The following is a 23,014-nucleotide window of genomic DNA, read 5'->3' as shown; positions in this document are numbered from 1 at the left end:
TAATTATGTCCCCACTGGATGCAACAAATACCTCGTTTATAATGGGTTTTAATGTTTTTGTCTCGTTGCTCCGGCCGGGACACTGCATCACAATATGATAAGAGGCGTAACATTTCTGTCACACGCTTGAAGTATTCGGCCAATCACAACACACTGGATAGCTGGCCAATCAGAGCATAAACACATTTCATTACACCAAATACACAAAATAATGTTCTTTTTAGCAACATCATATGACCCCTTTAATTACCCCCCTCCACAAACTAAGGCCTCAAATGGGAGCAGAAAGTTTTAAATATGCTTAATGCATAATGTCATGGAATTAAATGTTGCATGCATTGCAAAAAATTTTTTTAAATCTAAACATCCTTAAATCAAGATAAATTTACTTGAGATGCAATTTGAACAGATAAAGGTCTTTTTTTTTTCTTAGAAATTGAATTGAGTTTATGGTTAAAACAAGAACAAATATCTTAATCATATGTTTTCATTTCTTGAATTAAATCTTGAAGTTGGCAGATATTTGTTATTCGTTTTAATCGTAAACCCTCTTCATTTTTATAAATTGTTTAGAAAACAAGAGTTATATTTTGTATTTATGCTTCAAAAGTAAATGTACCATGATTAAACTCTTTAGAAATTTGCACTAGAGAACAAGATAAAATACTATTGAAGCACATCACTTTTTTGCAGTGTGATGAGAAGGTACAGTAAAAGTCATTTCCAGATTGTATGCAGAGCTATTCAAGACAAGTCATAAGCTAATACAAGACATTTACATTTAGAGACCATATAGTGTTCTATTAAATTCATTCCTCAAATTTTCTTTACTTGACATACAGTATATTTGACATTGACAGGAATTTAACAGTGAACATTTAATCGATTACAATGACGTCACTGCTTTTGTCACAAAGCTGGGTGTTTGATTCCAGCACCTGAACAATGTGAGCTGAAGAAGGTCTTTTATGAGGGTCTTCCTCTGTACAGAGACAGAAGAGCTCCACCATCCTCTGATACGCCCCTCCGAGAGTGGCTGCGTCCAAAGCAGGCCGAGTTCCCAGTCTCTCATAATACGCATCTTCATCAAAATCATCCTCATCAAAGGCATCATCTAAGAAAACAAGAAAAGAGTCATGAGGCACTTAAAAAATATGAAAACTAAATATATTCACTATAAGCTATGGATACAATTATAGTAATTTTACCATCATCATCATCATTATCATCATCCCCCTCAGTGTCTAGTATCTCCAGGTGAGGAACAGAAAGTGTCATCATCTCCCACAGAGTGAGTCCATACGCAAAGATATCAGCTTTGTCTGTGATAACTCCATCCTCCAAAGCTTCCTTAGGCTTCCACGGCTCTGTCCCTATATAGTGGGCTTTTGGATCACTCACTGGAGAGAAGATTTGAAATATCACAACACTGACAAACATGTTGTACACAACATCTACTGTCTGATAGTTTAAACTTTATTTTTTCAGATTATTAATTTCATATGTCAGACTTCATAGGATTAATAGAGTGGTTCTCAAATGATGGGCCATCATTCAAAACGATAAAATATAAATAAGAAAAAAAAATGAAAAACTGAAGTAAAAGAATATGATTAAAGCAAGGAAAAATAATGCTGAAATATGAAATCTTTTCATACCCTGCATGTTTTCATCCAGTGGCAGTGACACACCAACATCACAGATTTTGATGCTTTCAAAGTCGCCCTTGATTACAACGTTGCATGACTTCATGTCTCCATGCAAAAGCTTTTTCTCATTGTGCAAATACTGAAGAAAAAAGACAAAATACATACATATGTAGAAGCCTGAGATTGTGTAATAACAACAACAACAACATTTAAAGATGGGAAAAAGCAGTAACAGCACATTTATGTTTGATTTAACAATCACACCTGTAAACCACGTGCGACATGAAGAGCCACTTTTTCAATAGTGGCCACTGGAAATGCCTGTAGACCCTCCTCTCTCCTCTTCTCAATGAGGTCATTCAGAGACTGCTCTCCACCGTACTCCATCGCCAAACACTTCGAGCCGTCCTTTGCTGTGGTAAAAGCTCTGAAACCTTAAAAACACACAGGAAATAAATCATTTAAAGAGATATTTGTCTTATAATATTCACATTAACTATTATAATGTAGTACTTTAAAGACATTTACCAACAATATTGGGATGGTGCAGGTCTTTTAAGATCTTTGCCTCCTCGCACAGACGCTTCTGATAAACGGTCATTTGACTATTTGCACATTTGCTGCTGATCTTCTTAATGGCCCACGGTGAATGAGTGTGCTTACCCATCCTGATGTAAATAGTGACATAGATGTTTCAACTTTTTCTTTACACTATCATGGCGAAGGTAGTACAAACATGCATCAAATATATGTACGTACCTGTTCATGAGATAGACACTGACTCCAGTCCCACAGCCGAGCTTCTTCATGAAGGGAGAGGCAGGAATGGTGACTGGGGTTCCACATGCACTGACTGATAACAACACATTTACTTTTACTTACTTTTACTTATTTAGCAGACGCTTATATCCAAAGCGACTTACAAATAAGAAAAAGTAATTAAAACTAAAAGCTAAAACTCTATAAATACTATATATATATATATATATATATATATATATACATACACACACACACACACACACACACATAAGAAAATAAAAGAAATTAAATAAAAATGACAAATGCATACAACAACACTTCAAAACGAAATATTTAAATGAAAACAAAAAAATAATCTTAAAAATTCTAAATATTAACACCTTAACGGTCACTCACATTTTTGAACATAGACGAGACATTTTCCAAACTTAAATGTATATAATTCATGAACGAAAACATTTTGTAACATGATATTGATGTACCATTTTCATGGTAATGCAATGTTTGATTTTAAAACGGGTTTCAAAGGATGAATTTTGAGATTTAAAGTTTTCAACTGATATATCATTTCTGATGATTTCTAAAGTGTGACAGAGAAAAAGGCAACAAAGAAGACTTTTTTTTGCCAAAGGTCAGAACTCCTGTTATGATGTAGATTTTTGAGGTGCACTCTCACACATATATATATATAAACCATCTTGATAATGAGAAAGACAATGTAGCGTGTAGCTAGATGCATTACAATCAAAGTATCAGACATTTAAAGATCACTTTACCTGGACTTTTCACTTTTGCAGGCTTGCAAGGCGTTTTAAAGGCACTAGGTGAATCTTTATTGGCCTCCATTTCTCTAAAATTAAACAATAAAAGATCGTCATATTTTTGTTTACATTGTAAGACAAAACGACAAACGTTACAAACAAGTTTACGTTAATCACGCTGTACACAACCGATTAAACTAAATATCAAAAGTCAATTCATAATTCGTAATATGACTTATATAGACAATGTAAATAATTTGAATTAACAGTTAACGTTACATTAGATAAGAACTTCAGAGACGCTGAAATACGCGCTCGGATTTGAAAATCACCGGTTAGTTTGACGTCAAACGTAAGTAAAGCTAAGCTAAGCTACAGCGTCCGTAGAGGGACAAAACTGACTGCGTGCGTTTTCGTTGGTTTTTTTCTGTGTTTTTTTTTTTCTTCAATTCTTCTCACTCTCCAGAGTTTCTCAACATTTAAAACACTGCTAGAACATTTTTCATACTAAATAGATACAAGGTCAGAACTCCTGTTATGATGTAGATTTTTGAGGTGCACTCTTGTCAAAAACTAATCTATTACTTTTCCTACATAATTTTTAACAAATACATTGGTAAAATATCTATTTAGGAGTCTTAAATCTTTCCAACGATATATAGTTTGTCATGATTAGATTAGGATTTAATTGTAATATAGTGAAGTAAATGTAGGCGTCCCACAGAGGGGACGGGTGACAGTTAAAGGGTTAAAAGAACAAAAGGTATGAGTATAATAATGATTCTCACACACACACAAACACACACACACAAACACAAACACAAACACACACACACACATATATATATATAAACCATCTTGATAATGAGAAAGACAATGTAGCGTGTAGCTAGATGCATTACAATCAAAGTATCAGACATTTAAAGATCACTTTACCTGGACTTTTCACTTTTGCAGGCTTGCAAGGCGTTTTAAAGGCACTAGGTGAATCTTTGTTGGCCTCCATTTCTCTAAAATTAAACAATAAAAGATCGTCATATTTTTGTTTACATTGTAAGACAAAACGACAAACGTTTCAAACAAGTTTACGTTAATCACGCTGTACACAACCGATTAAACTAAATATCAAAAGTCAATTCATAATTCGTAATATGACTTATATAGATAATGTAAATAATTTGAATTAACAGTTAACGTTACATTAGATAAGAACTTCAGAGACGCTGAAATACGCGCTCGGATTTGAAAATCACCGGTTAGTTTGACGTCAAACGTAAGTAAAGCTAAGCTAAGCTACAGCGTCCGTAGAGGGACAAAACTGACTGCGTGCGTTTTCGTTGGTTTTTTTCTGTGTTTTTTTTTTTCTTCAATTCTTCTCACTCTCCAGAGTTTCTCAACATTTAAAACACTGCTAGAACATTTTTCATACTAAATAGATACATTAAAATATAATAACATTTTGTATGATTATTACAAATAATTGCATTACAGTGACAAACAACTGTCATTTTTTTTGTTAATGAAAATAAATCTGAAATAAAATACACATATTAGATTAAAATAATAATACAAATGAAATAAGTTTAAGCTGAGGCACTAAAATTACTCAATAAAAAACTGAACTAAAACTAAAATAGCAATAAATTAAACATAAATAGTTATATTCAAATAATTAAATAAAACCATATTTAATTATTTGAATATTACTATTTATGTTTCATTTATTGCTATTTTAGTTTTAGTTCAGTTTTTTATTTAGTAATTTATGCCCAAATGTTTCCCGCAGTTACTGAAACCACGCCTTCTTTCTTTGCGTGCACATTTGGGCGCATTATGCACATATTTCCACATAGTGACGTAGACATGTGGGGGCGTGTTAGAACGAGCCGTTTTAGGGGGCGTGGCAGAGTCTTAACTTTGATAAAGAATATCTCTTTGGTTTTGAGACTTTAGTCTTTGCAACTTCAGGGATCTTATCTATTCACGAACAGCTTGTAACACTCCAAAGAGAAAGGAAAACTTGAAATCGCATCATATGACCTCTTTAATATGAAAAATGACAAATAAAGAAAAAAAAACGAATTCAAAATATTAAAATTATTGTTTTATATAAATAGTACTAAAATAACACTGGCCATTTTAATAACGAGTTCCCCCTGTTTCGTTAGGTGTCAAAAGAAAAGATTGGAAACAATAGCCCACATTTTATGTAGACTACTGAAATAGTTACGTATTTTTAAACATATAGGCCGTTTGATGTGCATACATGTTCGGTCTATTAAGCATTATATAATATTTGTTACTTCATTGTTATTTAATGTAGTGCTACACAACATCACTTTGGTTGTGTAAAAAACTCGCCAATTTCATGTAAACAAGTGCAAAACACTTACCTATGTCCAGTAGATGGCATCATGTAATCATGGGAGTTGCTGAATGAACTTGTTGGGTTTGTGGAAATCATATTTCTTAAACGTTCTGTTGTGCCAAAGGCAAGTCTAGATAACCAAGTGGCCCGTGTCCATGCTTTTATATATTTATTTATTTGTGTGCTTCACTGCAGGCTGACATTTTTCAAGCTTTTGTTCGAGTGTTCAAGCTACTCAGAGAGAGAGAGAGAGAGAGAGAGAGAGAGACCTACTTAAAGGCAACGAAGTCAACTCCAGTCCGATTAAGATATGCAAATCCAAGATTTAAATGTGCTGATTAAAGGAAGAAGAATTATTAGAAAATATTAGAGGAGAAGCATGTTTCGCAGTGAACCAAATGCATTAAATTCCTATTTAAAACAAAATGTATACCTAAATATAAAATACAGATGTCATGCATTTTATATCGCTGTGATACTGAATGTTGAAATCAGCTGTTGCCATTAATCTAAAGAGCAATATTTCCTGGAAATATGTTTGACCATTGAATATTAAATCAAACTGGCAATAAATCATAGGCTATTAAGAATGGGAACATAAAACCAAAAAACAAACAAATGCTTCATGAAATTTCTTTTCCACGCATGGCTTCAAGCATGGCATTAACTTTTTATACATTTGGCTCTGAGGGCTTGTGCTATTGTCTGGCAAATTGTCTTTTGTATATGCCTTGAGCAAAATAAAGGAGATAATACTCCATGCTGTGCCATCTATTATAACTGAAAAATTATAACAAAAGCACCTGGTACTCATGAGAAGTTTATTTGCTTTTACTTGTTCATTGTCAGGCAAAGATCCTTTTAAATGGAAAGCCATGGGGAGTGTAACATGAATGTTCCCTATATAGTAAACCTCTGTTGCTCTAGTGCAACAGTAAATAATACTGTTCAGAGAGGTCTAAAGTCTGGTTTACATTTATTCATAAAGATGCTTGTCTGACTGAGAATAATGAATGCTACTAACAAACCAAAAAAAATGAGGATTTGAAAGGCAGCTTTAGATGCATTATCGTGGCGTTAAAGAAATAGCTTACCCAAAATGAAAACTTGCTGAAAATTTACCCTCAGGCCATCCAAGATGTAGATAAGTTTCTTAGAAAGATGCAGCTTTTCACTTCCCAAAATAATTAATTTATGGACTGGAGTTACTTGTGGATTATTGTGATGTTTTTATCAGATGTTTGAACTCTCATTCTGACGGCACCCATTCATTGCATATATAGAATGCATTGGTGAACAAGTGATGTAATGCTAAATGTCTCCAAATTTGATCCAATGAAGAAACAAACTCATCTACATCTTGGATGGCCTGAGACTGAGTACATTTTCAGCAGATTTTCATTTTGGGTTAACTATTGCTTTAAAGTGCTGACTGTGAAAGCAACTGATGGACTCTCATTTTGACAAGTACACTAAAGAGGCATGTTCACTGTGTTACATAAAAAATGATGTAGGACTTCTATATTTAGAAATACATTTCATTATGTTTTGCATTTACAGTAGTCTAACAATGCCTAAAGAATCGGCTTTTGATGATGGTCTGCTTTTGCTGATAAGAACCCAATCAAATGCATCAAACATTACATTTGGTAAAGTCAGCTAACACAAGCTCGATAGATATTGACTTTAATTTAATGCAGAGGTCCTCAGCTGTGTGAGATTGTAAAACAACAAATGGCAAGTGTGTGTAAAAGTGTTTGTAAAAGTAAATCAAAATGTCCCAAAACCAAACACTACAATATATTTTGATTATTTGTTCTGATGTGATCAGATCCCCAAAATACTTTTTCTTGTCTCTCGATTTCATGCTTTCAAAAGACAATATTCCACAACACAAAACATTATGACCAGCTCAAACCTTATCCTTGTTGCAAGTGAATCTGTTTTCAATATAGGTTGTATTTTCTTCTACCTTGAAAATTTACTGAAGTTTATGAGAATTACTTCATGTCACATAACCTGTCTATTTTGGCAAAATACAAGAAAACATACAGGAAGCACTTCCCTTTTAAAAATTGCTTTAAGTATTTTCCTGTCTTACCCGCATGATTATATGATCAGTTGCATTTGATTATTTAGATAAAATACTGTTCTTTCCTAATGTCTGAACAGCAACTCATTTCTTGGACGTGACCCACCACTTGTGAATTACTGACAAGCAAACCATCTCTCAGATTGCTAGATGATTCTAAATGATTGCATACTTTCTTCGAGCTAAAGCAGTTGGTGGGCATTATTAAAGATGATACGCACAGATCAGAATTTTGATGTAAAATCAGTTTAAATTAATTGTGCATACTACATGCAAATGGGAAAATTCAATACCTCCTATTCAAGATTTGCATTCGTAGACAAAACACAGAAAATATACAGGCACAGACACTGCGTGCATAGAAACATAAATAATCAAACAAAACAATTTAATTCATTTAAAGGGATAGTCCACCCAAAAATAAAACTTCTGTCATAATTTATTCACCCTCATGACGTTTCAAACACACACAAAAAGAAAAAGACATTTTGACGAACTTTGGTAACCAAACGGTTTTGGTTCCCATTGACTTCCATTGTTGTCCACATAATGGAAGTTAATGGGAACTCAAACTGTTTGGTTACCAACATTCTTCAAAATATAATCTTTTATGCTCCACAGAACAAAGAAAGTCATACAGGTTTGGAACGATATGAAGATAAGTAAATGATGATAGAATTGTCATTTTTGAGTAGACCATCTCTATTAAGATATTAGATTTTTTCCCCCAAAGTAATTTTAAACCGATTCTGAAACAATAGGATATTTTATTTTAAGTCAGTAAATTGGCACATCTGTTATTGGGGATTCCTCAATGTCATATACTCCCTCTAATATACAAACAGCCTATACCTTTTTATAAAAAATACATGTTTTTCATAAAATCATGTTCAGAAGAGAAAAAGGCAAACATTGTTCACACCATCAGTTCAACAATACTTCAATTTAACATGCACTTCTGCCAAGCAGAAAACCAATCATCAAGGACTTTGAACCTCCATGTTGTCAAGTAAAGTGTCTTTCTTAAAGAACTTTAAGGTGCGAATGGATCTCCAGACCCCTACGTAACTGTCGCTCAGAGATTGTCTCGTAGGATCTTCTGATGGGATCCCCGGTCTTTCTAATTCTATGGATTCTGCCACTTTATTCTCACGAATGGGACCCTGGTCAATGCCGTCAACTGATGCCGTCATGCTGCCATTGGGAACACTCTCCAGATCATTTGGAAGAGTTTCCATATCGCCATCAGGCTTGGCTGGTTCCACATAAGGTTCTCCTGGAAGTTCTTTATCCTTAGCAGACTCATCCATATCCTGGTAGGTTAACTTCATTTTGGTTTCGTGATACTTCACCACACAGTAGGTGATGGAGCCGAAAGTGTTAACTACCACGCCTGCCACGAACAGTTTGGTTGGCATTACGTCACTGAAGGCCAGCATGCCCACAGTGATAGTAGCTATACTCTTGACCACCCCCACAAAGCTGGTGGTGACGGCCGAGTTGATATAGGTACAGTGTAGTGTGGTGAAGTTCATCGCACAGCCGATGAGGATGCAGGTGCAGAAGATGCCTGTGATATACGGGTTCTTCCAACCTTCGTATGTCCACATGTCAATGGCGTCCATGCTTACAAGGGAACAGATGAAGAGAACGGGAGAGGCCACCACTGCAATGGTGTACTGGGCTGTGAGCGGCCCATAATCACTGTCTGCACTCACTTTTTGGATGAGCACCAAGTAGGAGGCGTGGACGATCACAGCTAAAACGCCAGTCATGTAGCCGAAAGGGTCACCTGTTAGATCTCCAGCACCTGCACGAAAACAAGTTAAACAGAGACTGCGCCATACATGATTTATGGCCATTATCAGATGCAACTCTGTATGAGAGCCATGTTTTATGGAGACATGACATGGATAGTCCAGAATATCAACAGCACATGTTTAAGTATCATACAATGGACAAACCAGCAACAGGGCAAGATTTGGGCTACTTTTATTTGCTTAATTTGCTTTTATTTTCAGAAGCAGTTCAAAACAGATTATTAGTATAATATAATTATGGGAAGACTTAATGGAGGGCTAGTTATCAAACCGGGGCAAGTTGTCACAATGGCGTTTTGTCTAGAAGGTTTTTTTTCCTATGTTGGATTCATCTAGTTCAAAACCTTCTTAAATTGGAAAAATCTATGATTTTATTCTCAAAACTAAAAGAAAAAAAAATCGAAATATTTTTGCAGCACAGCAGCACAATAAAAGACGAGTCATAATGAAGTTTGTACTCAAATGCTAAACTGTGTTCGCAGGACTAGGTTTTCATTTATTGTCAATAAATGTCACATTATTGTTTTCATATGTGTTAAATATTACAAATGTATTAATTACAGTATTTGTTTTTAACATGTTCAAGTTCCGTGACAACATGCCCCACTAGTGGTAAACCGATCTTTTTTCCCCTGGAAATAGCGATGAAAATGTTCATAGGTATTCTTTGAAGCCAAGGCTTTAAGGTATGTGTCTACAGAAGTTGACTTAGAGAAATGTTAACTGGAGTGAAAAGTGTGATTGGGCTATACCTCAACATGAAGCAAAAACTATGATGGTATTTATAAATGACCCAAAATATTCTTACCAGCCAGTGCTGCTCCTCCAGTGGTGATGAGAACTGCTGTTATTACCCCAGCTGATGGGAGCCCGTTCTTCAGCACGCACACTCCAATCCCCAACGTTACCAAGGGCAAGCATCGCTTAAACACAACATACATGGGCAAGCTCAATCCCCTGAGAGACCAGAGGGTTAATGTGGACTGCAAAGTTGCCAAAATACAGACACTCGCAAAAACTTTGACTAACTGGAGGCTGAAGGGAGGTATATCTATTTTGCCCAGTCTCCTCAGCACCTCTAATGTGAGAGCCGCAGTGCCGCTGGTCAGACACTGAATTAAAGTCAGATACGTAAAGCTGTAGGTCGTAATAAGGAATTTTAACAAAATATTCAGCGATCCCGAAAAAAATCCATGTGCAACGGCCACCGAAATGCCCAGCAAACGTCCTTTGCAAACTTCCATGCCTTTCCTCGTAGACTGGGGGTTCCCGGCGTCTCCGTATTACGCACTGAGCTCTGAGTCCACTGCTGAATATTCACGTCCACTCTCCTCTTGTGCGTAATTCACGCAACACGAGCGCTGCTGAATGAATGCGACGCGCCGCAGCTCCCACCGTCTCTTTCTTTGCACAGAGATTGAATTGGAGTCAACTGCAGCCAATCCATTTACTTTGAAGTAGCCAGCTAAAAATATGCCAGCTAAAAAAAATGTAAAGCTGGAGAACAGAATGCGCGTTCGCCAATAACGGCACGCAGCTTTAGCTTTCGTTTTTCTCTCTTATTTAACCCAGACGAATTAATTTGATAAAAAAAGTGTTTTTTTTTGTTTCACGTATAGAATTTCCTGTACAAACTCCTTGAAAGTCATCGTATAACTGGCACTGCTATACCCCCTTTAATCCTATGGAAAATTTAAGCATTATCCCTAAAGTCCCAGTTCGCCTTTCCAAAGTTTGTGTTTACAATTTCAAAGGCTTCAAATCAGTTCTGGTGATTCAAGGTCATTTGGCTCACAAAAACAAGCCACTGTAAAATTCCTGACAGCCACTATACAATTTATGTGATATGAATGCATAATATTTAGGCTAGTATATATAAAATGTTACACTGTAAAAAAAATTCTGTACAATTTACGGTAAAAAAAACGTAATTTTACCGTAAAAAATATGGTAGCGACGTTTTAGGTTTTAACTTAGAATTACGGTATTTAACTGTAAATTTATTAACTGATATAATGTTAATATACCAACCTATTGAAGTACTGAAATCTGTTTTGTACCTTTGTAATACACTGATAACCACCCAATGCGGGAGGTGATGAGAAAGTCACACGATGAACCAAAAGCCCATCACAAGCAGCTTTTAAATAATAGCATATATAGAAGGTGCAGTGTCATTCACACAAACACTAAACACCATCATGGTGACACACATGAAATAATGCAATAAACATTCATTTACCAACATTAGGTGTAACACACAACCTTAATTTACAAAACTGATAAGAAAAAACTAAGAAGAAACATAGTTATTTCAACAAAAAAAGGTATACTACCGTAAAATTACATGTAATGTCCAATACCGTTTTTTCACCGTATATAGTAGGGGAATTTACCGTTAACCATTTAACAGGTTTTTCTGTAGCATTTTTACAGTCTTTTACTGTTAAATTCACGGTAATTTTTTACAGTGTACATCAATATGATATTCATTTATATATCGAAAAACCATAATTGATTCCCTCACTGTACAGGTTATACAAGCACAGTACTTATTCATAACATTATACGACTCTTAAAGCTTTAAAAATTTAAAATAAAACTCTGTGTGGTATGCAATATTAATTAGATTAAAAGGAAGGCTCAGGATTTGACTTCAGTTGAAAATGACAGATTGCATTGATTTATTAATATCAGTTTAACAAACCAGTAAGGAACAACAACATATACATACTACATAATCTACCAATGAGCTTCAGACAACAAGGCACTCGCTGCTTAAAGGAATAGTTCACCCAAAAATGAAAATTCTGTCATTAATTACTCACCCTCATGCCTTTCAAAACTCATAAGCCTCTTTGGAACACAAATTAAGATATTTTTGATGAAATCCAAGAGCTTTCTGCCCCTGCATAGACAGCAATGTATAACTGAAACGTTCACAGACCATAACGTAGTAAGGACATCGATAAAATAGTCCATCAGTGGTACAACTGTAATTTTAAGAAGCTATGATAATACTTTTTGTGCGCAAAGTAATGACTTTATTTTATAATTCTTGTCCTCCAAATCATGTATTCCACCATTATGAGAGTACCACAACGCTTTACTCTACACGTAAACAAGGCTCAGCGCATGTGTGTTCCACGTCATCAGCATCACGCGTATGCGTTGTTTATGTTTATGCCGAGGTACTCTCGATAATGGCGTAACTGAAATGTTCACAGACCATAACGTAGTAAGGACATCGATAAAATAGTCCATCAGTGGTTCAACTGTAATTTTAAGAAGCTATGATAATACTTTTTGTGCGCAAAGTAATGACTTTATTTAATAATTCTTGTCCCCCAAATCATGTATTCCACCATTATGAGAGTACCACAACGCTTTCCTCTACACGTAAACAAGGCTCAGCGCATGTGTGTTCCACGTCATCAGCATCACGCGTATGCGTTGTTTATGTTTATGCCGAGGTACTCTCGATAATGGCGGAAGACGTGATTTAGTGGAGAAGGACTGTTGAATAAAGTTGTTATTTTTGTTTTTGTGCACAAGAAGTATTCTCGGAGCTTCATAAAATTACGGTTGAACCACTGATGTCACATGGACTGTTTTACCATTGTCCTTACTACGTTCTACCATTGTCCTTAATTTCTGTTCCGAAGATGAACGAAGGTGTTACGGGTTTGGAATGACATGAGGGTGAGTAATTAATGACAGAATTTTCATTTTTGGGTGAACTATCCCTTTAAGGTAAACTTTTAGTTTGATTATACACTTAAGAATAATAACTTCACACTCCGTTTTTACACTCAGTGACAGCATGAGATTGCCCCTCATCTGTACAGTGCTCCTGACGCAATGCTCCTGATGCATCCCACGGGTTCTCCTTTAATAGCGTCATTAGGAAATCCGCAGTGAAATCTTAGCAAACTCTGCACCTGTGATTGGCTCCCCTGTGCTTTGCGGCAACATCTTTCCATGGTGTACCAACCTCCTATAGGGCAGCCAGGCATGAAGGGGTGAAGACTTTTACAGTCTCATCCCAAGAGCAGTCCACAACCTGTGAAGAAGGCCACAGTCACACGATTAAAACTGCATCCACGTGATTGAGGTAGAAAAATATGATAGTTAGATATGGACATTAACAGCTTTGAGTCAGACAAGCTTAAACACTGTATGTAGCTGGATGCTGGTAATGATACCACCCAACTGGTTACAAGCCCATCAACTTAAAAGGGTCAAATCATGATACAATGGATAAAAATGTGATTTAAAAAGTACAGTATGCATACAACAACAAAATGGACAAACTAAAATTTAGATCTTTTGGAATAAATAAATAAATAAAAAGATGCACTTTATGGAACATTTTCTATTAATAATTAGTTAATGACCTATCTGCAAACTTCTTGCCTGATTGGAAAGAATGACAAAGCTAAAAAGTTCCACCACTGACTGGATACATACAGTATGCAATTATTTTACTTTAATCATTTGTAAGATATTTTACTATTGTTTAAATTCAAGTTAATGCCATTAAAATTCAAAACGCCATTAATAAATCTACCAAGTTCATGTAAAGCACAAAGCTTAGTGTCACCACAAGGGTCAAGTCAGAAAAAAAAAGGAAAGAAAGAAATCCCCACTGGTCTGCAGTGCTGAGAGAGCACCCTTGATATTGGAAAACAAAGAGATTTTTATGCATGTGCTGCTTTACTGAAATACACAATAATGATGTTCAGCCAACGAATTGTTTGTTTCTTTTGATGCTGCTTCAAAGACTTTTTAAAGCATATCTTTTTGCCTGTGCAAGGACATTAAATTGCTACCGTACCATGTACAGTTAACAATGTACTTTTGTTATATTCTTCTCATTATAATTTGTAATAGTAATATCAAGACAAACTGAATATGGGCAGCTGACATAAGAACATATAATGATTAATATTTATAATTATTAATGTATGCATAAGATAATCACAACACAAAAAAAAAAATGTGGAAACAATTTTCACTCTTAAATTTCTAGTGAAATTCACAATTAAGTAATGAAATGGCAAACAACATATTGAAATAAATACAACATTCTGAAGTAAAAAACTCTCTATAAGAAAGCCCCAATCTTTGCTTGGCTTAAACAATACAATTCTTTCAAAATAATATATGGACTATACACAAGTCTGTTCATGTCCATATTCCTAGTAATAGAATTTCAAAGACACAGTCTGTCCTAACAGACAAAATTCAACTCAATGTGAAAGTGATATAGCGATGTTCCACTCCTCTTTATTGCAGTCCTTTTCTCCATATCTCATTACTCCAGAGCGCTCCAGCAGAAAGCCTGTGACTCACCCATTGAGGGAGAAAAAGTCTTTCATTAATTACTTGACTGCAAAACGCACAACAGAGACTGAGTGCCAGTGAGTGGGCAACAGTGCAGAAGAAACAGATGCAGAGAGCAGGACCGAGGAGTGAACGGGTGGTCAGCTGATAACACTACGCTCAATATAACTGGAGGCAAGAGAACAAGAATGTGATTCCGCTCTGCTCATCTGAGGAACAATATCAGTTAAGAGACACACAATACATGCCCTCTTTTGAGAGATACGTTTTAGGTTCTTGTCAAAAAGTGTAAAGGTATGATGCATCACCTGCTGTGGGTGTAGATGAAGTCGGAGCTGGGCTTTTTCTCAACAACCGGTTACAGTATAATTACCGCATTTGAAGACTTCACTTTGTTCAAAGGCATAATGGCTGTACAGATGTTCAGCATGTGCGCAAACCTGAGCGGAGGTGATCAATCGAACCGCAGGGGTAAAAAAGAATGAATGTGTGTTTTTAAACTGATCCGTCGTCTGTTAGGAATAGTCCAAATCAACCTATAATCGTATCCACTTAGATAATAAACGACACTGGTGGTGTTAGATCCCCCTTGACTCTAAAATGTGTATTTGACAATGGCTCAGGGTGAGTTGTGGGCTTGAATATTGGCCTTGACAGCGAGTACGAGTAGCACAAGGTGTGTATGTGTGTGCGTTTGTGTGTACGGTTGGCAGCGAACAGGGAGACTGCGGTAGAAAAAGCACTTCACAGTTCTTGCCCTCGCCTTGCAGGAACAACCCACACCACCTGCAGCCTGCCAACAGCTGCACTTACACCCCATGCAGAACTAACAATAAGAGAGAATCCATACATACATCATTTTTCCAATCCTGCAATTTGGCTCTGACACACTGCGGTCCATTTTTTGAGATTTTTCTGGTTGAGCACTATTAGTTTAAGAGACACATCTTCTAAGAGACTTACGAAATACTCTGAAATGGGCAAGACATCTAAGTGAGCTTAAAAGCTTGCCAAATTAGCATTTTGATTGACAGGAAACTCTACATTTTCAAAACGAGATGTGAAGGTAATGGCAAAGCCTTGAAAAAGTTGAATGGAGTAATTATACCCTGCAAACAATATAAATAATTTCAGCAAAAAAGTTCAGGATGCTTTGAGAACGCAAGAAGAAATCTAAAGGGTTTGAAACAGAAGCTCAAACCAGTGGATAGTGATGAAAAGCTACAAAAATTAAGAAATCAAATATAAAATAACACTTATTTATTCACTTTATTATATTTATATTATATGTGACCCTGGACCACAAAAACGGTTATAAGGGTCACATTTTTTTTTTAATTGAGATTTATACATCATCCGAAAGCTGAATAAATAAGCTTTCCATCGATGTATAGTTTGTTAGGTTATGACAATATTCGGCTGAGATTCAACTTTTTTAAAATCTGGAATCTGAGGGTGCAAAAAAATCAAAATATTGAGAAAATCGCCTTTTAAGTTGTCCAAATGAAGTTCTTAGCAAAGCATATTACTAATCAAAAATTAAGTTTTGATATATTTACGGTAGAGAATTTACAAAATATCTTCATGGAACATGATCTTTACTTATTATCCTAATGATTTTTGGCATAAAAGAAAAATCGCTAATTTTGACCCGTACAATGTATTGTTGGCTATTGCTATAAATATAGCCATGCTACTTATGACTGGTTTTGTGGTCCAGGGTCACATGTTAATATATTTGTTTATTATTTAAATTGCATTATACATAATATATAATGTAGTTATAATGCAGTATACGATTTTTATTAATTTAATTAACTTTATTAATTAAATATTTTGTTTATTATTTAAAATGTATTATATACATAATAATATATACTCCAGTTTTCCGTGATGTGGTGCTCAAGAAACATTTCTTATTAAAGGGTTTGAAACAGAAGCTCAAACCAGTGGATAGTGATGAAAAGCTACAAAAATTAGGAAATCAAATATAAAATAACACTTATTTATTCACTTTATTATATTTATATTATATGTGACCCTGGACCACAAAAACGGTTATAAGGGTCACATTTTTTTTCTAATTGAGATTTATACATCATCCGAAAGCTGAATAAATAAGCTTTCCATCGATGTATAGTTTGTTAGGTTATGACAATATTCGGCTGAGATTCAACTTTTTTAAAATCTGGAATCTGAGGGTGCAAAAAAATCAAAATATTGAGAAAATCGCCTTTTAAGTTGTCCAAATGAAGTTCTTAGCAAAGCATATTACTAATCAAAAATTAAGTTTTGATATATTTACGGTAGAGAATTTACAAAATATCTTCATGGAACATGATCTTTACTTATTATCCTAATGATTTTTGGCATAAAAGAAAAATCGCTAATTTTGACCCGTACAATGTATTGTTGGCTATTGCTATAAATATAGCCATGCTACCTATGACTGGTTTTGTGGTCCAGGGTCACATGTTAATATATTTGTTTATTATTTAAATTGCATTATACATAATATATAATGTAGTTATAATGCAGTATACGATTTTTATTAATTTAATTAACTTTATTAATTAAATATTTTGTTTATTATTTAAAATGTATTATATACATAATAATATATACTCCAGTTTTCCGTGATGTGGTGCTCAAGAAACATTTCTTATTAATAATGTTGAAAACAGTTGTGCCATGTAATATTTTTGTGGAAAGGGTAAAACATTTTTCATGATTCTTTGAAGAATACAAAGTTCAAAAGAACAGAATTTATATGAAAAAGCATTCTTATGTAATAAAGATATTATTTCTTTCTTTAAATAAAACATTACATTTTACGGACTCCAAACTTTTGACACAATATTCTAGTAAACACAAAAATACACTGCATATGCAAATACTGGGTGACACAGTGTATTTTCAGTTAGCTATATAAGTTTCCTTTTCAGTTCTGCATTAAATTAAATTAAATCAAATTAATTCATTGAAATCAAATCAAACCCATCATGCTCCACATAAACAGTCAGAACAGAAGAGCTTCATATTCACAGGCTTCAGGACCTGAGGTGACCTATAGGTTGCAAGGTATTGCAAAGCTAAATCTCAGAAAAATAGCACAGTGGCAGAATGGAGCTGAGGGGTTTGCTGCAGACGTCTCCTGTCAGCTCAGTGATGGCTCATTGACTGCTCTGACTTTTCTTCATCACTGTGAGTGCTGGCGTCAGACAGGACCGGCTCCCCTGGGGACAATGAGCTGAGTGCTCTGTTGCTGTACGTGACCGGTTCCTTGTACACGCTTTGAGCAACAGACAGACATCAGAGGTGAAGTGAGGTCAACAGACCAGACCGTACAGTGAGGGTTAACCGAAATTAATAGCTGCAGATGGAGTCATAGAAATATTGATATAAGTTTCTCAATTATGAGCCACTGGTCCATCAGAATAGATCACAGAAGTAAGAATGGATGATATAGCATAGCACAATTATATATAAATATTTTGGCAATATTTGATATATAACTTATAGTTATGCATTTGCTTTGAAATAGCTAAAAAGGTTGGTCTTTGCCCAATCAGAACTACCTTAATTTCAAACAAACACATGGGAGATTCAAGCAGTTAAACTGAAAAAGTTAAAAAAAAAAAATAATAAAATAAAAATAATAATATATATATATATATATATATATATATATATATATATATCAGAAATATTACAGGACCGGCTCCCCTGGGGACAATGAGCTGAGTGCTCTGTTGCTGTACGTGACCGGTTCCTTGTACACGCTTTGAGCAACAGACAGACATCAGAGGTGAAGTGAGGTCAACAGACCAGACCGTACAGTGAGGGTTAACCGAAATTAATAGCTGCAGATGGAGTCATAGAAATATTGATATAAGTTTCTCAATTATGAGCCACTGGTCCATCAGAATAGATCACAGAAGTAAGAATGGATGATATAGCATAGCACAATTATATATAAATATTTTGGCAATATTTGATATATAACTTATAGTTATGCATTTGCTTTGAAATAGCTAAAAAGGTTGATCTTTGCCCAATCAGAACTATCTTAATTTCAAACAAACACATGGGAGATTCAAGCAGTTAAACTGAAAAAGTTAAAAAAATAATAATAATAAAATAAAAATAATAATATATATATATATATATATATATATATATATATATATATCAGCAATATTTAGCAATATTTAATAAATCACTGCAGGGATATTATAGTTAATTAAAACTAAAACCATAAAAACAAATTTATAACTTAAAATAAAATAAACATCAGAAATAAAATAAAATGAAGTAAAAACATATTATTTTAGCTAGCTGCCAAGGAAACATTTCTCATTTTCATTTAGTGTATGTAGTGATGTGGGACTACTGAGATAAACAAAACTAAAAATGAAATAAAAGTTAATAAAAAACTATATAGACATATTAAAAAAATCTAATAAGAATAAGAATGAAAGATTTTACTGAAACTTTTAAATTAAAATGAAAAATATAAAAATAAAAACTAATAAAAATAACTAAGTGCCTCAAACTGATATCACAAGAAAAATAGTTCAAAGTAAATGTCATATTACACATTCATCTGATCTGATATCTGATCTTATGGCTGTTTGAGAGAAAAAAATGTTGTTATTATTATTATTATTATTACTACTTATAAGTGGTCTTTGACCGCTTTAAGTAAAGTAGCATAAGAAAAATGGCAAGATATGAGACTTATAATCCATTGTAAAAGTGGATGCAACGTGTTCATTGTGTTATAAATCATCATACTCTTAAAAGCTATAACCACAAATAAGTAAATATTATAATATATTAAAACTGTTCTTATGAATATTCATGAGATGATACAACATATTATAAGGTTTTTTATAATGCATTATGCATTCATTATAATGCCTTAAGAATACCCTTATAATGTATTATAAATACAGGCTTCATAGAAAGTGTTACCAAACATTCTACCTAAATACTCTCATACTTGAATAACACCGGCTTTTCTTAAATAAAAAGGTTGCTTGGAGTTATTTTTGCTCCACTATTGAAAACTACTACATTGTTTTCTCCTAATATTAATTTCCTTTGTGCCACTTATTGAAAGGACAGCATGGGAGGAAGTGGCAGGATGTGGTGGAAAAGAACTGGGAGCTAAACTGCACATTCACTGACCAGTCAGTAGGCCACATTTTCATATTGTTATTTTCAGCTAAAGTCAATAGGTGTGACCCACAGCACTGTGTTTGGGTGAGATTACCTGGTTAGGGATGTGCAAGTTGAAATCCAGGCCACACACAAACTCTGAGTGGTGCTCCAGTGTCTCCAGCAGCGGCTGGTTCTTGGAGTAGTCCCAGAATCTGTGGACGCAGAGCAGCAAAAGGCAATCATGCTAATTGAACGGCCATTTTTCTTCTCTGACGGGGCAGCGGCTCAAAGCCCTGACGCAGCCCTGGCTCACCAGGCCCTGACTGATTCAGTCAGCAAATGTAATTAAATCACCTCTCCAAAAAAAAACTAACAAAACTCCCTGTCTATAGGAAAACATTAGGCAGGCATTAATACTAACATTGCAATAGAGCAGAAGTGAAGGATATTATTTATAAGCACAGTAGGACGACAGCTGCTCAGGGTGTGGAGGTCTTTAGAAAGAGATGTTTAAATAAATCACCAGCGTGGCATCAATTTGCTGGATGTGTGTTAAAGGTTCAGAGGGCACTAAAACAGGGCACCAAACATCACTCATTCAGTACAAATGGTGCACAACCACAATGTAATAAGATAAACTTGTGCCAAATTACTAAACTCACACAATTTTTGCCAACAATAAGCACAGAAAATGTGAAAAAATGTGCACAAACCACATAATTAAAATACAATATTTTGGCAAATGTTTTTTTGAAATTGCAGATACTGAGAGAAATTCACCGTCAACACTATACTGCACCTGATATATGCAGTTGTCAATTTGTGCATGCATTTATGTGAAATTTATTTTGTGAGATACATATACAACCAACAGAATCACTGATGTCTGTCATACTTCATTTAAAGCAATGCATCAACCTAAACAGACATCATTTAAATAAAGAATGAAAGCTCCTTACACAAAGCAAAGAACAATATAGAAAAATCAATATCCCTGCCTAATTAGTTGTTAAATAACACAGAGAAAGACTTAATTTTTCTTCTGTACCGCACTACCATGTACGTGCCATCATAGCAACTCAGAAAAGCCAGCTGTTATGTATGAAAGAGGAACCCTTATCTGCTGTAAACGAGACCTGACAGATCTGAAAGAGCGACTGCATAGACTGGGTTAAGTAAACAGCTAAGTGTGTGTGTGTGTGTGTGTGTGTGTGTGGCAGCAGGTGGCTCACATGTTCTTTTGAACGTAAATCCTTTAAAAAGGCTTTGTCTTTAAATAAACACCATTTTCTCTTTACCGCAAAGGGAACAAAAAAGATTCACGTTGATCCGTTCTTCCTGTGGAAATCATTTCTGGTAATTACCTCGCGCGCGGTTGGTATTATCACAGTTTACTCTGAAGGTAAAACTAATTAGATAGCACCTTAATCGGTCCTGTCCTGTTCAAACAGCAAATTTCCTGTAATCAATAGAACTGATTTCTATGAAAGCAAAACCGCAAATACTAGGTCTAAAGCTTAATTGGCTATAATTCATGCTAAATGAACTGAGACAACAAACTGAGAGTTGAACAAATATAAAAAAAGAACTTCTGCTAGGGTTACTAAGGTACAGTAATATTACCGGCTCCTTATGCACTTTTTAAGGACTTGTAAAAAAATCTGATCATAAATTAGATGCATTGCGGGTTAAAAATGAGATATCATTCTTTGTGCATAAATTGCACTATATTATATATAAATTGCATTATTTTGTATAAAAATTGCTTATGGCCTTCACTCCCATTGATAGTCGTCATAATGTGTTTTACTCATTTGCGTACAGTTGGACATGCCTACAACTTTTAGTCAATGATTACTGTCAGTCCATTTAAATAAAAATATTAAAAATATAAAAATATACTGTACAATATAAAAATAAATACATAATCTCACATTTATTACCACTACATTAGCTTTTTGGAAGTGTGAACAATATAATAAATGTGTCTTTCTCTTGTTTTTATAGGGATATGGGTTTATCGTAGTACACAAACTCACAGTGTTTATCCAAGAACTGATTGGCTGGCGCATTTAGTGACAAACGCCTCCAGGCTTAGATAAACAGATAGCGTTTAAACAATAAGGTGACAAGCAGCATCGGAAGGAAAATCAAGCTCACCTCTAATAAGATCACTTGTGGCAACCACTGCTCAATATGAGAGTCAATTCTCATCGACTGTCAACCCAGATAAAAGTCTGTCAACCCAGATAAACAGATTTAAACAGATTTCTCCAACAGCCAAGGCAAAGACCTGTTGTCACTCTTTAAGAAAAACAACTATCCATCCCTTTATCAATTATAACAGTGTTCCCATTTGACCTGTTTGTAGGAGATCAATAGACTAACTTCAGTTTTAAAGAAATGTTCCAGGTTCAGCTTTATCGACATACTGTCAGTCACATGTCTCTTAGTACAAACACATAATTGAGTAGCAGTGTTTTTGTTATAACTTAATTTCTACATACAAAAAGTTATCGAATTTAAATTACGTGTCAGAGCTTCACTTGTGAGAACATTACTAGGTGTCTGGCCTGGCAGAAGAAAAAGGCATGCTAAAGACTACAGTTAACTACAGTACAATTTGTGTGTTCTTCAAAGGCCTAAAAATGTATTTTACAGTTAATCACAATTAACAGTTATTAAGACTTTATGTGTACATCTGCATAAAATCTATGGAAAAAATTGTGGCTCCTTTATCAAATTACAGCAACTAGGCAGTAAGCTTTTGCATTACTACTGTGCTTTTTGCTGAAATGTCCTTGACGGCTCTATTAAAGATCATTCCCCCAATGCAAAAATGAGCTCCACGCTCCATAAAAACACAAACATGCATTAACAGAATGCATTTGCTGCAAAAGGAAATAAACCAGTCTACCCTGAAATGAGATCAATGGGTTTAACAACCCTAGTTGATGGCAAAAGCATCAGTTCTTCTGGTAACGTGCCAGCAATGCAGACTTCAGCATTCATCCAAAGGTCACTAAGAAAGATCATCTGCCCTCAACATG

The 23,014-nt window shown here is 34.8% G+C and overlaps 3 protein-coding genes across 4 annotated transcripts in view; all 3 read right to left on the bottom strand.

Moving 5' to 3' along the window:
* Positions 1–840: 840 nt before the first annotated feature.
* On the bottom strand, positions 841–4,471 carry LOC107602197 (lymphokine-activated killer T-cell-originated protein kinase homolog). Of its 2 annotated transcripts, none has more exons than XM_016294634.1 (8): positions 4,373–4,471; positions 4,109–4,182; positions 2,409–2,502; positions 2,178–2,317; positions 1,914–2,083; positions 1,659–1,788; positions 1,209–1,400; positions 841–1,114 (listed from the first exon to the last, which is right to left on the bottom strand). In XM_016294634.1, exons 2-8 carry the CDS (start codon positions 4,176–4,178, stop codon positions 879–881), a joined length of 1,032 nt encoding a protein of 343 aa, XP_016150120.1. In that variant the 5' UTR covers positions 4,179–4,182; positions 4,373–4,471; the 3' UTR covers positions 841–878. The 2 variants fall into 2 exon arrangements, with proteins under 2 accessions (XP_016150120.1, XP_016150119.1); XM_016294633.1 differs by lacking the exons at positions 4,109–4,182; positions 4,373–4,471 and adding exons at positions 3,188–3,261; positions 3,452–3,550.
* Positions 4,472–8,612: 4,141 nt separating this feature from the next.
* Positions 8,613–10,696, bottom strand: slc35d3 (solute carrier family 35 member D3). Its single transcript, XM_016294607.1, has 2 exons — positions 10,261–10,696; positions 8,613–9,442 (listed from the first exon to the last, which is right to left on the bottom strand). The coding sequence occupies exons 1-2, from the start codon at positions 10,694–10,696 to the stop codon at positions 8,613–8,615; spliced, it is 1,266 nt and encodes a 421-aa protein (XP_016150093.1).
* Positions 10,697–13,158: 2,462 nt separating this feature from the next.
* pex7 (peroxisomal biogenesis factor 7) overlaps positions 13,159–23,014 on the bottom strand; it is a 20,982-nt gene continuing 11,126 nt past the window's right edge. Inside the window, exons 9-10 of the mRNA XM_016294632.1 lie at positions 20,077–20,176; positions 13,159–13,515 (exon numbers count right to left, since the gene is read on the bottom strand). Of these exons, the coding sequence (XP_016150118.1) occupies positions 13,450–13,515; positions 20,077–20,176 (166 nt within the window). The 3' untranslated portion in view covers positions 13,159–13,449. The remainder of the gene's footprint in view (positions 13,516–20,076; positions 20,177–23,014) is intronic.

Source organism: Sinocyclocheilus grahami, unplaced genomic scaffold (genome assembly GCF_001515645.1).
Source record: "Sinocyclocheilus grahami isolate Dianchi unplaced genomic scaffold, SAMN03320097.WGS_v1.1 scaffold321.1, whole genome shotgun sequence".
Lineage (NCBI taxonomy): Eukaryota > Metazoa > Chordata > Actinopteri > Cypriniformes > Cyprinidae > Sinocyclocheilus > Sinocyclocheilus grahami.
This window is presented reverse-complemented; position numbering and strand designations above follow the sequence as displayed.